The sequence below is a fragment of the Cercospora beticola genome, chromosome 2 (assembly GCF_033473495.1).
Source record: "Cercospora beticola chromosome 2, complete sequence".
Taxonomy (NCBI): Eukaryota; Fungi; Ascomycota; class Dothideomycetes; order Mycosphaerellales; family Mycosphaerellaceae; genus Cercospora; species Cercospora beticola.
This window is the reverse complement of record NC_088936.1, coordinates 4,084,966-4,100,920: the sequence shown is the minus strand read 5'-3', so window position 1 is coordinate 4,100,920 and position 15,955 is coordinate 4,084,966. Positions and strand designations below refer to the sequence as shown.

Here is a 15,955-nt window from a genome sequence, read left to right as displayed (position 1 = left end):
GTTGTTAATGAATGCATGCATGAGTTGGTCGTAATGATTTGTTTGCATGGAGCCTAGCAGCATCGTGCCGTCCGTCGGGCTCTCTATTCTTTCCGTCACGCACCACGAGCATTGACTCCGCTATCTAGCGCAGCCTCGGTGGACGCATCAGTGTCAGTCGGTGCTCATGGGCGCCCGTCATTCCTCGCGAAATACACCGCCCAGCCCGAGCTTCCCGGCTTGCGGATTATCCCTCAGCCTGTTGAAGACCGTGGCACGCAGCGTATCGTCGCTCTCAAGGATCTTCTGCAGCAAGCTTGAGTGCTGCTTCATTATCACCCAGTAGTAGTCGACGATCTGCGTTGTGATCAAGCTGAGAATATTCTGGTGTGCATCGGTCATTGGCTTTGGAAGGTCCGAGGCACATCGTGCCAGGATGATGATTCCGAAGGGAGTAAGTGGATACAAAGCACCCAGCTTCTTGTAGATAAGCTCTTGGAGAGGCTCATCTCCGATCTTTACCGCTGTCACGAACGCCTTGCCTAGCGCTTCAGCATGGAGGAATTTTCTCTGTGGCTTCTGATCGAGTCTGGAGATTTGGGGGTCTTCCTCTGGATCGTTGACGAGTCTTGGGCCGATTTCGCCGGTACTGTAATATTCTCGGACAGCAGCGATATCGCTAGCAGCTAGATTTGTTTCGCCAGCGCGGTCGTCTTTTTCCAGATTCAGTTCAGTTGCGCCATCATCATCACATGCTCGGACTGCGAGGTAGTGACATTTTGAGATCAAGCTTCGCTTGACGATGAGCCAGTTCGGGTCGCCGTGTGGGAACACGATGCGGCATTCCTGTGGTCCAGGTTCTGTCGACGAGGTTGTGGTGGGTTCGCCGATGGACTCGCTTGGCTTCTCGATAGATTGATAGACCTTTCTGGAAAATGTATCGATGTCCGATCTTCGAGAAGATGTTGGTGCTGGTGCTGAAGATTGGAAAGGACCGGAAACGAAAGCCTTGTTCTCATCCTCGTGAGAAATATCGATTGTTTCCATTACGGAATCATGTCGACTCTTGCTGAGACCAGCTCTCGCGGCATACCTTGGGCTTTGAGGTTGACGACTAGAGCTACCTACGTCAACTCTCTGCCGTTTTGGGGGTGGTGAGGGCTGCTCTAAGTGGCCTTCGCGCCGGCCATGGAGACTGTCATTCGGCACGCGATATGTCTGCTGGATAGGGTGGCGCTTTCGACGTAACTCCATTTCGATCTTGCGCGCTTCAGACTGGTTCTTGATGTAATTTGCCCAGAATCTGTCATCTTCGAAGGCCTGTAAGTCTCGGAACGCTCTTCGCCGCTGCTTTTCCTCGATGATCTCTGGACCATCACCAGGCTGAATTTCAGGGTCTACGAAGGCTTTGAGACCCTTCAAGTAATCTATGTGGGGTTCAGCAGGCTTAAGCAGCTCATTGTGGATGAAAATGCTGCAGAAAATGGTTAGGAAGTGGTAGGAAAATGCGGGAGTAAGCTGCTCACTATCTGTATCGACCCAGCTGAATCACAGGTATATGAGCTTGCTCTCTGCGTATAGCAAGGAATTTCGCCGGAGCGACCTCATCGGAACAGATCACAACTGGCCAAGGGATCCCCTTGATGGAGGCGATGCAGTTGGTTCCCGGGGGGATCGGCGGTTTGCTTGAGGGCATTCTGCTGGTGGACGTCTTGTTGGAAAATTTCCTTGTGTCGGTTGCACTTGATGAGTTCACAGGAGAATCACATGCGTTGTTGATGTTGTTTGCAAGTTCCTGTCTGACTGAATGGCACAGGTCAAGGACTAGCTCCTAGGACTGAGTGAATTGGACATCAAGTGAGCTCAGATGATAATGCAACTCCACATCTTTGACCTGCTCATGCTGTGCTCACCTGCACACAGGTATGCATAGGTGGCTGACACAATCACAGACCTACCTTACCTACCTCACCTGTCGAGAACTCCAATGAACGCCAAAGATCGGATGTCAGCCCGGCGGGCTCTGCATCGTACTTGATGTTCGGAGCAGGAACGTTTCGAATAGAGCAACTCCAAGTGCATTTCCTGAAATTGATTCCTTGACTATATGTAATACGATGAGTTAGGTGTTGTTTAACGGCATTTCCGGAGCTCTGTGTTTCTGCAGGTTGAAGGAGGAACTCAAGTGAAGTGAGCAAGAAAGAACGAACCACATGCCGCCAAGCCCTACAAGGGTCCGATTTAAGCTTAAACCCTAACCCCGAAAGCTGTCTGTGGACACGTTCCGCGAGCTTCACCAACATCGTTCCTCCAATTTCTCGCGACAAGCCCGGCAACAAATTCCCCAAACGCAACTGCTAGACGGTTTTCCTCCCACAGTCGCCGCCATGTTCGGTGCCGTCGGCAATATGCAGCCCCGGCAGGTGGCCGCCCAAGTCCTCAACTTCGCCCTCGTTCTCAGCACCGCGTTCATGCTCTGGAAAGGCCTCTCGGTATTCACAGATTCCTCGTCGCCGATCGTCGTGGTTCTGTCAGGATCTATGGAGCCGGCATTTCAAAGAGGAGATTTGCTGTTCTTGTGGAATAGAGGGATGGAGACGCAGGTGGGAGAGGTTGTGGTGTACAATGTGCGAGGAAAAGATATTCCAATTGTGCATAGAGTTGTGAGGAGATTTGGAGGAGGGTGAGTTGTCAATGCTTGAGACGTACTGTACCGGACAGAATGTTGGATGCTAATCTGCTGGGTTTACCATAGACCGAAGCCTCTACAACTCCTAACGAAAGGCGACAACAACGCTGCGGACGACACGGAGCTCTATGCGCGTGGGCAAAGTTATCTCGACAGGAGTAAGGATGTTGTTGGCAGCGTGGTGGGATATGTGCCTTTTGTGGGATACGTGACGATCCTGCTGAGCGAATACCCATGGCTCAAGACGGCCATGTTGGTATTTATGGCTTTGACGGTGGTACTGCAAAGAGAATAAGAGCGAGGGTAGTCATGGAGTATGCTGGTCATCATTGGCTCTGGATCTTTAGGATTCGAACTTTGGTCAGGAAGCCCAAGATAGGACGATTGACCGAATTGCTACCCCTTCGTCTGTCGACCTGTTCACGCTGTACGGATTATGCAACTCGAGACGACGCCAACCGCCTCATTAAAAGACAACGAAGCTTGCGCTACGATGAACCTCTCCAAAGAGCGAGTGGGCACAGCATTTGCATGTCGAGCGATTGATACTGCTTGCTATACAAAGCTGCCAATATTACTTGCTCAGTCAGCCTTGTCAAAAGTCGGCTGGCATATGTGTATCATTATCCCAAGCCTGCGCATGATATGTCCTCCGTGGTCCCGCAGTACCTATACCGCGCATCAACAATGTTCCGCCTCTTCAAGCATGTGCATTGAACGGCCAGGCCACGTCCAAATTGTGACTGTGAAACTTACACCAAGTCTGATGAGCCGTGTTTCCGACCTTCTTAATCTCCTGCCACAGCCATCAGTATACGCTCGACAATCCCAATCTTCTGTCTAGGACTCACCTTATGACTGGCCAAGCACATCCAACAGAATTCAAACTTGCACTTCTTGCATCGCATATGATCACATCCGTCAATTTTCTGTATCCTCCATCCGCAGTTCGCCCCTGGACACTTTTTACTAACAGTATCCAGCATGGCCTCGGTCGCACGCTCTTCGTCTTTCGCCTTCGCCCCTGAGGTTCGATACTCGTACTGCTCACACGTCTCACCCGTATGCCAGGCGACTTTGTGTGTCAGGCACTGCTTGTATCCGCAGCCGACACAATCCATGAACGTTCCGGACGCATTTTCAACGTTCAGTTGCCCAGAATTGCAAGTGGTGGACAGACACCATGCGAATTCGTCGAGTGCTGAGAGGGCGTTCCGCGTTAGCATCTTTTCGTACGAATCAAAAGTCTCCGGTGTCGAGTGTGCCAAAATGTCATCGTAGTCGAGTTTGCAAGGGCATTCCGGGCATTTCAGATCTTCGGTCCCCTTTGTTTCGAATTCCGCGGCCAGCCAGCTGTGCATACATTCTACGCAGGTGTGGTTTTCGTGCTCGCACGATAGGGTTGTAGGTCGCGCGGGAAACTCGGCGGGAGGCTTTTCGTCACCGCAGCAGACACAGCCTCGTGGTCGATTGCGTTCTGCCTCTTCGGCGGCGACACGCGCTTCCTCTTCTCTCTGCAGTTCAAGAGCCTGCAGGCGATCGAGTTCCTCTTGCCGGATGCGTTGCAGTTCTTTCTCTTTGCGAAGTGCGATAGCTTTCATCCGGTTGTCCCATTCTTGCTGTCGTTGCTCGATTTCAAGTTGTAACGCGGCTTCGAGGGCTAGTACTTCAGCCATATCGTCCTGTGGATTCTCAGGCTGGTGAGAACCACCAGCCATGGGACTCATGGATGCTCTGCTCTGAGCAGTGTGCCACGTATGATTATCATCGTCTTCCAGCCCTATGCCGCTGTCGACGGGACTCGCGGAGAGTCTTTTGCTCAACTCCATAACGTATCGAATATGCTGCTGATCGAACTCAGACCAATCTCCCTTTGCAATCGCTGGCTGCTTTCCCTTTTCCCTGGGAACCGGTTTCCTCGGGACAGCAATATCCTGAGCAGCTCGATCTTCCTGCGCCGAGATTGTTGCTTCGTGCAGATTGACATTGTCGATCTCCGGTATGTGGCTAGCTGCGAGACCGACGGACTCGCGGCTCTGCACCGACGAGTCTGCTTCCACTGCTTGTTTGCTACCGCCGAACACAGAGAATCGTGACTTGCTACCGAAAGCCTTCGACGCGAATGATTTCTTCTTCGGCTTGACCGGTACGCGTTCCTCTCTCCAGCCATACATGCCGACCGGAATCCTCACAATCTTGTACTCCTGTTCTGCAGGCTCACTCGCAACGCTGTCCGATTTCATCGAGTCGCATTTCTTGAGCTTTGCTGGTGGCACCGATGGTCCAGGCGCTACGTCGATAATGTCCTCGTCCTCTTCATGTTTTTGGAGCTTCTGTTGTGGCAAAGACGGGCCAGGTATTGGTTCAATGAGATCGTCTGAGCTATCACGTTTCTTGAGCTTCGCTGCTGGCCGTTTGAGAGAGAAATTGCCTTCAACCACATCAGGCAAGGAAGGCTCATCGAGGTTAATGCTGCTTTGATTTCGTCGGTGGAGCCTCGCGTTGGACCGCTTCAATAGTCCAAAATCATCATGATCGAATTCTTGTATTCCGATTTTTGGCGGCTTGTTGCTCTTCGTTAGCTGTGCTTGGACTTTGTCGCGAAATCCTTTCATGGTGGGTGTGAAGCTGCTGCCACGCAACGATTGTCTGCGGCAGCTGTGTCGGTGTGCAAACGCTGTATCATCTAAGTGCGCAATTGTGTAAGATACAGATTCAACGAAGAGGATAGGATGAAGTACAGTCTGGCAGGGACAAAAGCCACGGCTGTCATGACTGTGCCCAGTGGAGTGAACAGCCTCGTTCAGAAGCATAGCCGCTGCCATCGAAAACAAGCGAAGACAAACCTGTGCTGTGCACGGCTGCCTCAGTACAGCGGGAGCCAGGAAAGTCTAACGACATAGACGTATAGGATGACTTGGCTTGGACTTATAATACCATATGGCTGTGCTGGCATAGGCCCGCGTGGATCATGCGAGCGCCTGCAGGCCCGCGCTGTGCCCCAGTCTCCGCATAGCCGATATATGAATGCTATCATTGGTACCATACGGGCGGCCGCGAGGTGCACCATGTGGGAGGCGATTGCTCCGAGATGGTGGAACGGTCTTCTAGGATGCCGAAGCATAGTCATGCAAGCACCCGTTTCATCGTCGCACAAATGGTGAGGCCACACTGCAGGAGATGAACCATCATGTTTCCTAATTCGACGTCCTTCAGGCAACCTCGCAGTTGTGTTCGGGAATCGCGCTGCAGGTTTGTTTGGTTGTGGTGTCGAACGGCTGGCTGCGCAGCCTTCGGTTGAGGCGGAGTCAAATCCTCCAGGCGGCCTCTGCCACGATCACGAGTCTCGTTGGCAGAATGTGCCTTGGACGAGCTAGTCTTGTTGGTCTTCACATGGAAGGCAATACGACGGTCTCCAGATGCCGGTCGCTTTGAGTCATGTCGCTTCTCGCCGACGTCCTGCTTTCACTGGAGAGAGGCCTCTCTGTTGCGCGCGCGCTGTCAGAAGCAAGTGTTCGCATTCACCGACGCGTCTGATCGCGCGGTGTCCACGTGCAATGCAGTGCGCAGGTCGCGTGGAGGATAACAGGTCTGAAAGACAAGACATACTGCGGGAGATCATGTAGCAAACACTTTCGATGATAGAGGTGCAGTTGCATGAGGCTGGCAAGGATGATCGGATGATCGTTGTCTTGGCAAGGCTGCTGGCTGCAAGCACGACCTTGCAGGAACTCTATGTGTACTATCCTCGCCATGCAGCGCATCGACAATACTTATGATTACTTGATCTCACTCCAGCCTTTATTGTCCTTGCCTCCATTCACCATTGCGCTGTCTCCCTTCACGGCGCCTGAACGTGCATCCTGGCAAGCTCTTCTAAAAACCAGCATGAATCTCCAAACATCCTCAAAATTGTTGTATAGAGGAGCAGGTGCAACGCGAATCACGTCTGGCTTCCGCTCATCAAGCACAACGCCGTCGTGTTCAAGGACTTCCATCACAGCATCGAGCATACCAGGTCGAAGCATGACCGACAACTGTGCTCCACGCTCCCCCGGATTTCGTGATGTGATGACGTGGAACAACGCCTGACCAAATTGCTGTGCTTGGTCTTGCGCCAACAAATCCAGCAATTGCTCAAGGTAGGCCGTGAGCTTCAGGCTCTTGTTGCGAAGCTCGGCCATCGAAGTCTGCTTGACGACATCCAGACTTGCACGAAGACCGATTGTGTCCGCGACTGAAGTGTTTGATACTTGGAAGCCTGCCGCACCTGATATTGGCTCGAACCTGTTTGCCATGACGAACCGACTGGACTTCGAAGAACCCCACCAGCCCGCCAGTCTTGGTCGATAGTGGAACTGGTCGTCCCGGGCTGTGACTTCGCCATGTCTCTCATGCACGAAAGCGCCGCCTATGCTACCCGGGCCTGAGTTCAAGTATTTGTATGTACACCAGCAGGCGAAGTCGACGTCCCATTCATGCAGCTGCAAAGGCACATTGCCTGCAGCATGAGCTAGATCCCACCCAATGGTGACACCTTTTGAATGTGCGTGCGCCGTGATAGTTTTGATGTCAAGCAACTGACCAGTGTAGTACTGTATTCCCGGGAGCAGGATCAATGCCAGCTCGTCTGCATACTGGTCAATTGTCGAGAGGATGTGCTGGGTCGGCAGGAGTAGTGAGTCCCCTGATGGCGGTTCCAGTAAGATCATCGACTCCCGCGGGTCGTACCCGTTCAAGCGAATCTGAGACTCGACTGCAAAATGATCGCTAGGAAACGCTTTCCCCTCAATCAGAATCTTGTTCTTCGCTTTCGTCGGCCTGTAGAAGCTGCACATAAGAAAATGCAAGTTTGCGGTCAAGGTTTGCATAACTGCGACTTCTTCCGTCTTCGCACCCACGACCGTAGCCATGTCTGCACGCACATCATCATCGACATGAAGCCACGGTGCTAAACGTGTGTCTGAGATCTCTTTGAAATGACCAAATACCCCCTTCTGAGCCCAGGTTGACAAGTATTCCTCGAAGTACTCTCGGGTGAGAGTCGGCTGGAGCCCAAGAGAGTTGCCGCAGAGATATGTACATGGCTCATCGTCCATCTCGTCTGGCTGTGCGGTGATGGTCTTTCGGGCTAGATCTGCTCTGCTCGGTATGACGAACATATCACGGAATCTCGCCAATGGATCTTGTGCATCTTGCGCCTGAGCATAGGCCTGCGTGAAGATCTCGGCTTGATCCATGATAGCAACAACGATTCTGATGGAGACCGTTTCCCAGGCGTCTCCTGATCTTGACAGTCCGATGCTGCACTGCACGTGTTACAGCGTTGCTGATCACTGCAAACAGAGAAGCACGTGAAGTGGATGGTCTTGTGATCTGCCTACCTCAGCCGGCGAAATTAACGTGCCTGTGGCCCAGCAACACAACCTGCCGTGTGACTTGACTGGGCGATGGCACTTGAGTCTGCCTTTGGTGTTGGTACAAAGTAGTGTTCTGCGTTCAACAAGAACAGATGCAAGAAAGGAAGAATCCGTGGCGAACGCGCACTGCGACAACCTGAGGCAACTTTGTCGGCTTCGTCATCTGCGCCGTGACGAGCAGCCGGTCCTCGATCGCGAACCTGGGCAGCAACGCAACCTAGAATCTCTTCCCCGAACATCAACACGACCGGCAGTCTTATAGCGACTTGTAGTCGCGCCAGCAGGAGGGGTCGTCGCTGGCGCGAGGCATGTCTATATCCGTCTACATCGGACATACTGGCCAGTGTCTGCGACTCGACCCCAGCGTCAACAGCACCCTCGAAGCTGTGCGGTCATGGATCGCGTCGCAGACCAGCATCCAGACGCGCGCTCAGATCTTGCTCACTGCCCAGGGCAAGCAGGTCCGCACGCAGACTCTGCTGACCGAGAATGAGTTCTTCGTGTTCGACTCGAGCTGGCTGAATGGGAAGAAGGCCATCAGTCCCGCGAAGGAGTCCATAGACAGCTTCGGGAACGACGACGACTTCAACCCAGGACCCGCCCCGGATACCATCACCAACACGAACGACTTGGCATCATGGCAGCACTTGTTTAAGATCAGGAGAATATGGGCAGCAAGTCTGCTCGAAGGCTGCGGCTCGCAGTCGAAGCAGGCCCAGCGATTACAGGAAAGCAAAGCCATAATCGAGCGCAGCTTGGGGGTGGCCGTAGCTAGTCTGCAGCATCATATCAAAAACGCCGAGAAACAATATGCGAACGTAGAATCATGGGCTACCGAGCAGCTGCAAGAGCAGCAGACGCACACGGGCAGGTGGGAGCAGGACCTGGAAAGCCTACGCAGCATACCCGCCAGACCCGAGTTCACACGCTTCGTGCAACCTATGTCATCTGTAACAGGCTCGCGACGATACTCTCAGCAACACATTGCGACTTTGCAAGGCTATGTGGACATCGTGACTGTCAAGCAGGCAGCCACGACGTCCAAGTCCACGGTCTCTGTTCTCAACAAGCAGCTAGACAGCATACGGGAGGAGTTGGATGCTGCTTCAGCCACCAGCGATGAGCTTCTCCACGCCGTAGATCGAATCAACTCTCGTTCCACTCTTGACGACAGTACTTCAGACCCAGCTCAACTGCTCGAGGAGATCGACATGGTTGTCAGCAAGATGGCCTCCGACCTCGAGCACGTCCAATCCCTAGCCAAAACGCCGCAGTCGTGCGCACAGGCTTCCAAAATGGCCCTCCTCCACACACGAAATTACTTGCCGAACCTTAACGATTATTGCTTGGAGATGAACGAGCTTGTGCAAAAAGCAAGGCGGGAAAGAGATAGTGCCGCTGAGATTGCACTGGAGCATATGCGGACACTTTCGGCAATCGAGTCGCAGCTCGCAAAAATATACCAGGCTATCAGAGAGGTTGACCTGCCTGAAGAATATCACCAGGCCCTCACGACGTTGAGCGTTGTAGGGCGACTGCCCTCGGTATATGGTCATCTTCTGGTGGAGTCCGTCAGACGGCGAGAATGGGTCGCGAAGATGAAGCGAGACTCAGCCACATTACAAGAAGAAGTGGCGCTGTACCAGGAAGAAGAGGAGAAGCGGCGAAAGAAATGGATGCGCAACGTCGATGATCTGGTTTCACCCGATGCGCTGCAGAGCCGTGTACTGGGAATAGAGCTCAACTTGCAGAATGAAGGCGGCAGCTGGCCTATGGTTACACGAGAAGAGCTGGCAGAATATCTGAAAGTACTGCTCGACGTGGTCGGGCCGGGTCCGGTCACAGAAGAAATCGACCAGGCCATTAAGGACCTTGACAAGCTCACTCGTAAGCAGATCAAACACGCCAAAGCATTCAAGAATGGCAGCATGCATGAGGCTGCTTTTGGTGACACATCACTCTTTCTTCGAGGCGACGATTCGAACAAGGCACTCCAGAGCGCCAATACGCGCCTTGAAGAAGAGCTCAAGGCACAGAAGAGTCGTGTGCGCAAGCTGGAAGACTTGCTGCATCGATCGACCCAGCTCAACACGAGAGTGACGACTGGCGATATCTTTACACCCACGAGCGATGGCGCAATGTCACAACGCGTGGCCACGCCAACAATACCAGTCGGCACTCCTCAGCCATCCGACGATTTCTCTCGCCATAGCTCTCTCAGTAAACGCCGACCCTCTTTTGCGCAAGCACAAAGTGCTGAAGAGAAACGATTGGCCAAGCGGGTTGTTGACCTCGAGGCAGAACTGCAAGCACACAAGGATGAAGCAGCGACGAGGAAGGACTCGGATGCAGAAACTCAAAAGCAAGTCGAAGACGCTATCACCACTAAGAAAGACCTGATGGCGAACATGGACGCACAGCAACGAGAATTTGCGGTGGAGAGACGAAACCTCGAACGCGAGTTGACTGAAGCGAAAGAGAAACTGGAAGAGGCCGAAAACGAAGTCGAGAGGCTGCTAGGCTCTCGAGATGGCGTGGATGAGGAGATCTCGAGACTCAAAGAAGACGCCGCTGGACATGCCGCACGCGCAGCGACTGAGCACGATGCCCGCAACAACCTTGAACGTAAATTCGAGCAAGCTGAGACAGCCCGCAAGCAAGTCGAAGAAGAGCTCCAAAAGCTGCGGGCAGCTGAGGAGCAAAGGCGTGAAGCTGACGCCGAGCATCTGCAGACTTTGGCAACGGCGCACGCTCATCTTTCGCCTGACGCTGAAACGCCGACTGGCCTTCTCGGACTGGCGACGACTCTCGAGGACCTCGCGAGGAGATCAGCAGCCCACGCGAAAGACCTTGAGGAAGCAATTGCGTTTGCACGAAGCGAGAACCAGTCGCTCTTGGCAAATAATGAGCGCCAAAAGACGGAACTCGCAACGGCTGCCGAAAAGCAAGCCGAGATTGAAGAGGAGATACGCCAAACTCAAGAGAAGCTGTCAGCCGGAGAGGCGAAGGCTCAATCACTCGAACAGCAATTGGCTGAAGAGCAAGCACAGCTTCAGTCCTTACGCGAGAAGTTTGCGGAGGGCGAGACGGGATCAGAAGTGCTCCGCCAGCGTGTCACAGAGGAAGGAGAGCGCGTTGCTAAGCTACGAACTGAGCTAGCAGAAGCGAAGTCTCTCAACAACAGTCTGGATGTGGAGATTTTGCGCATGCAGAAAAAGCAGAAAGCCTACCATGCTAGCGCAGAAGCGACAACCGATCGCCTACAGAAGCGAGCTGATCGTGCAAAGGAAGTGTCACAAAAGCTCTACTCCCAAAATCTCCGACTTGTTCGCCTGCTCGAACGACTTGGGCTGGTAGTGACTTACGAGGGGAACAAGATGGCCGTGGAGCGCGCTTCGAAGATGGCTGCCAGCACCACAATGATCGATCCTTCCATGCAGATGAGTCGTCAAGCCTCAATGACCTCGCCACCACCCACTCGCAAATCTTCTGGAGAGGATGATGAGCCGGCGAATGACCTCAAAATGCTTCACTGGCCGGATGCTCAAACCGTGGACGAGGAGAGTGCTCAATATGAAGCGTTCCTAAGCAGCCTTTCCCGATTCGATCTTGACGTGTTCGCTGATGCGGTCACGAAGCGTGTCAAGGACTTCGAATACACGGCAAAGAAGTATAGCAAGGAGGCTAAAGAGTCCACGAAGCGCGCCGATGCGTACAAGGAGCGTGCACTCAAGCTGAGGACCGAAGCTCATTCCAAGATCGCGGTCCGAGATTTCAAAGAAGGGGACCTCGCTCTGTTCTTGCCAACAAGGGGTGGTCAAGTCAAGGGCGCATGGGCTGCGTTCAACATTGGATGCCCGCACTACTTCCTGGCGGAGCGCGAAGGCATGCGTCTCGGCACGAGAGACTTCATCGTGGCGCGTATCCAGAAGGTAGAGCAGAAGATTGTTGACTTGAGCAGCCAACGTGCCGCCGCGCAAATCTCTGCCGATGGTCGCAGCTTGGGTGAAGCCAGTGATGCCGCTTCATCCATGCAGGTCGAAGATGACAACCCCTTCGACCTTTCGGACGGTCTGACGTGGTGGATGGTACATGCCACTGAAGAGCGTGGTGCCGGTGCAGCGCCCACGACGCCAGGCCTTGGTAAGTCCACGGTCAGCACAGCAAATGTCGACGCCAAAGGCAGCATTCGCATCAAGCGTAGCAGCAAGAGTGATGATGCGAGCAAGCACTTGAATAAGAGTCTCGACTCTCGCCGCTCTAGCTCGACATCGAAGAAGAATGTCGCTGCTGGATCAACAGCCGCTACCGGCAGTGCTTCAGCCACGCCCCAAGCGAACACGCCGCGACAGCGTACAGACAGCCAGGCTTCGTCCTTGAACAATCCTATGCTACCAACACAGCACCAGCAGCAACCTCGTCCTCTCCCCGCGCCAGCCGGAACAGGTTTGGGTATCGGCAGCAACAATCCTGAACCTCAGCCTCATGAACAGGTGCGCCAAGACCTACTCTGGGGACCATGAATACCGTCGTTTGGCATGGCTCCCCTTTCATCCTCGCATTTCTAACATGAACACATCTTCTAACACTGTATCGCAGATCCGCAAGCTGTCCACCGCGACTGACAGCACCAGTCGACCTCTCTCACCACCTGAGAGTGGCACAAGAGCTGGGCCTACGATCTCAGTACGTCGACCATCGGCTTCACCGAGCAAAGCACCCCAACAGCAACAACAGCATCCCCGCCCGGAACGTCCTGAATCTCCTAGTAAGAGTGTCCGATCATTGCAACGACATTTGGAGACTGCTGCTGGGCCATCGACTACCCCAGTCAAACCTTCGCCGGCTAAGAAATCCGGCTGGGAGAGTCTATGGAGCGCAGAATTTTCTGTGGAGAGCCCGAGTAAGGAAAAGAAGAAATGGGATTGGCATTGAAAGACTTGGCGGCGATTTACCCTATCATGATGTGTCACTCTGCTGCATACTAGGCCCTGGCACGCGATGCAAGGACACGAAACTTTGCTCGAAACAACAGATTACTGCAATTACGGTGTACTCCTGAGGACCAGGATATGAGAAAGCTTTCTCTTTGGGAAGCCGGGGGGAAGCAGGAAACTTGTATATGCTTATGCAGTCGACTGCTCATATGAGGTGGCACGAGATAGGTCGGACAAGCCAACAGCATTTCACTCGGCAGAAATTGATGAAGCGCAATGTAGTACTTGGCGCATGAATGTAGCTTGAGACAGCAAAGAAGTACTAGGAGCAGGACCCAACGCTGTACAGCTATTCATGAAAGCACGCATTACGAAACTGTGCATGCAGCTTTGATCCCTTTCGGTTCACTCACGTATCGCAAAGAGCTCAATTGACGAAAGCAAGCATTGGAAAGTGGAGAGTATCAGACAAAGTGGTCATTCTTCTGTCGTCGTTGGAATTCTTCATCATCTCGCTATATCATTCATGCTTCGCTTTTGCAATCACACTACATCTACACGTTTGAAAAGAGTCATCATCGCTTCATGCATATCTCACACGCCGCCCTCTATGTCCCTGACTTGGGTATCTTCTTTGCCAGTAAGACCAGCTTACGTCTTGACATCTGGCTCAGTGCGGCCAACATACTCTTGCAACTTGAGCAAGTCTGTGGCAAGCTTGACGTTGTCCTTGAGGTACTCCTGAGCATCCAAGCCGTACTTGCTCTTGTCGTTCTCGTGCTTCTCAATGTACAGACGGATGGTGGCACCCGAGCTGCCAGTTCCTGAAAGACGGACAACAATGCGGCTGCCGTCGTCGAACTTGACGTAGATACCCTGGTTCTTGCTCACGCTTCCGTCAAGGTCGGTATAGCTGAAGTCATCGGCCTCGACGACCTTGCGGCCGTAGATGTCGCTACCGATGAAGCTGTCCTTCTTGGTTGTGATGAGCTCCTTCACGTGTGCGACGACTTTGTTGGCGCCTTCACTCTCGACGCCTTCATAGTCGTATCGTGTGAAGAAAGTGCGGCCGTAGATGTTCCAGAAGTCGTGCTGGATGCTGTTGATGGAAGGTGTGCTGCCGGTCTGCTCACCAACGCCAGCAATGATGTTGAGCCAGGCAACGATCGCCCACAACCCATCCTTCTCACGAATGTGGTTGGAGCCAGTGCCGAAAGACTCCTCGCCGCAGATGTTCATCTTGTCTGAGTCGAAAAGACCGCAGAAGAACTTCCAACCAGTTGGAACTTCGTAGCTCTTCAGGCCCTTCTTCTTGGCAACAAGGTCGACAGCGCCAGAAGTAGGCATGGATCGTGCCAAACCGTAGACGCCTTGCTTCTTGAAGTAGGGGATCAGATCGGCGTAGTGTGCAATGATGGCGAGCGAGTCACCGGGTGACACAAAGGAGTTGGCACCGTAAATCATGTTGCGGTCACCATCACCGTCTGATGCAGCACCGAAGTGGATGCCCTCCTTGTCGACGCGGTCGACCAGCGACTTGGCGTAGACGAGGTTGGGGTCTGGGTGGTGTCCGCCAAAGTCTGGCTTTGGCACGCAGTTTTGTGTGCTGCCCTTCTGTCCAAGCTCTTTCTCGAAGACGTCAACACCATAGTTGCCTGTCACGCCGCTCAGACCGTCGAAGAGGATCTTGAAGTCTGGGTTGTTCTTGAGGAACTTCTTGATCAGGTCGAAGTCGAAGATGTCCTTGAGCATCTTCACATAGTCCTCGGTGCTGTGCACGATCTCAACCTCGAGTGGGCCGTAGGTCTTGGTGCCGATGGTGCTCAGATCGATGTCGGGGATGTCTGCGATCTTGTACTCAGAAAGAGTCTTTGATGTCTCGTAGATCTTGTTTGTGACGCTCTCGGGTGCAGGAGCTCCATTGGTCAAGTTGTACTTGATGCCGAAGTCCTCCTCTGGACCACCGGGGTTGTGTGACGCGGTGAGCAGAATGCCACCAGTGGCCTTCTTGACGCGGATGAGGTGTGATGCGGCAGGTGTAGACAAGATGCCATTCTGGCCGATTAACAGCTTCTTCACGCCGTACGCAGCTCCAATCTTTGCGATGAGCTGGGTGACTTCGGGGTTCCAGTAACGTCCGTCACCACCGACAACGAGGAAGGCATCTTGAGCACCTTCGGGGATGGAGAGGATGATGGAAGCGACGAAGTTCTCTGAGTAGTTTTGTTGCTGGAAAACCTTGACCTTCTTACGCAGGCCGGAGGTTCCTGGCTGTGGCAGAGTCAGTGTGCTGCCAATGGGCGGTCAAGTGGGGGCAGTTGACGGCGCACCTTTTGGTCGCCAAATGGCTTGGTCTGAACAGTCTTGACGCTCATGATGGCTGTGTCAGTCTTGAGCAAATGTGTATGAAAGAGGTGAAGTCGATCAATGGTGGAAGGAGAAAGAGGGTGTGTTTATAAAAGAAATCGCGGTGGATGAATTGTCGATCATGCCTGCCCGCTGTTTGCCCCGCCAAAAGTTCACTTCAGCACCTTGAGGCAGGGTCAGCTCAGTTCAACGCACGATGATGAGAGCTCCGGAGCCTGTTCCTCGCCACGCCACTCCACTCCACTCGGCCTTTCATGACCAATCACTGTTGCCGCCCAGACGACCTGTTGAGAGACGAGATCGGCCCTGTCAGTTGAGACTCTGTCTTTCGCTCATCCACCACACTCGAATATGGAAGTGTGCCATACCCGCTGCATGAACCCGACGTATTTCCACGCGCTTCGAACAAGCGTATCGCAGGCAGTCGACGATCCACTTCAGAAGTGTATAGCATGCGTGCATGGGCATATGGCGCTGATTCGGAAAGCTACATATATGCAGACGTGACGTGGAACACCACACAGACCGCCAGGCATCTTTTGTGCCATGCAGACAGTCGCCCA

General features: G+C 53.3%; 6 protein-coding genes across 6 annotated transcripts; 2 read left to right on the top strand and 4 right to left on the bottom strand.

The window, feature by feature from the left end:
- Positions 1 to 177: 177 nt before the first annotated feature.
- On the bottom strand, positions 178 to 1,675 carry RHO25_003542 (uncharacterized protein; the record flags this gene model as incomplete). Its single annotated transcript, XM_023599041.1, has 2 exons — positions 178 to 1,453; positions 1,506 to 1,675. The coding sequence occupies 2 exons, from the start codon at positions 1,673 to 1,675 to the stop codon at positions 178 to 180; spliced, it is 1,446 nt and encodes a 481-aa protein (XP_023455283.1).
- Positions 1,676 to 2,366: 691 nt separating this feature from the next.
- On the top strand, positions 2,367 to 2,963 carry SEC11 (Signal peptidase complex catalytic subunit; the record flags this gene model as incomplete). The annotated part of the gene is made up of 2 exons (XM_023599040.2): positions 2,367 to 2,662; positions 2,735 to 2,963. The coding sequence occupies 2 exons, from the start codon at positions 2,367 to 2,369 to the stop codon at positions 2,961 to 2,963; spliced, it is 525 nt and encodes a 174-aa protein (XP_023456400.1).
- A 300-nt stretch (positions 2,964 to 3,263) lies between these two features.
- Positions 3,264 to 5,283, bottom strand: RHO25_003540 (uncharacterized protein; the record flags this gene model as incomplete). The annotated part of the gene is made up of 3 exons (XM_023599039.1): positions 3,264 to 3,337; positions 3,425 to 3,464; positions 3,520 to 5,283. The coding sequence occupies 3 exons, from the start codon at positions 5,281 to 5,283 to the stop codon at positions 3,264 to 3,266; spliced, it is 1,878 nt and encodes a 625-aa protein (XP_023456399.1).
- A 1,164-nt stretch (positions 5,284 to 6,447) lies between these two features.
- Positions 6,448 to 7,908, bottom strand: RHO25_003539 (uncharacterized protein; the record flags this gene model as incomplete). The annotated part of the gene is made up of 1 exon (XM_023599038.2): positions 6,448 to 7,908. The coding sequence occupies one exon, from the start codon at positions 7,906 to 7,908 to the stop codon at positions 6,448 to 6,450; it is 1,461 nt and encodes a 486-aa protein (XP_023455282.1).
- Positions 7,909 to 8,396: 488 nt separating this feature from the next.
- Positions 8,397 to 13,023, top strand: RHO25_003538 (uncharacterized protein; the record flags this gene model as incomplete). The annotated part of the gene is made up of 2 exons (XM_023599037.2): positions 8,397 to 12,581; positions 12,688 to 13,023. 2 exons carry the CDS (start codon positions 8,397 to 8,399, stop codon positions 13,021 to 13,023), a joined length of 4,521 nt encoding a protein of 1,506 aa, XP_023456398.1.
- Positions 13,024 to 13,676: 653 nt separating this feature from the next.
- On the bottom strand, positions 13,677 to 15,400 carry RHO25_003537 (uncharacterized protein; the record flags this gene model as incomplete). The annotated part of the gene is made up of 2 exons (XM_023599036.2): positions 13,677 to 15,296; positions 15,356 to 15,400. 2 exons carry the CDS (start codon positions 15,398 to 15,400, stop codon positions 13,677 to 13,679), a joined length of 1,665 nt encoding a protein of 554 aa, XP_023455281.1.
- Positions 15,401 to 15,955: the final 555 nt, after the last annotated feature.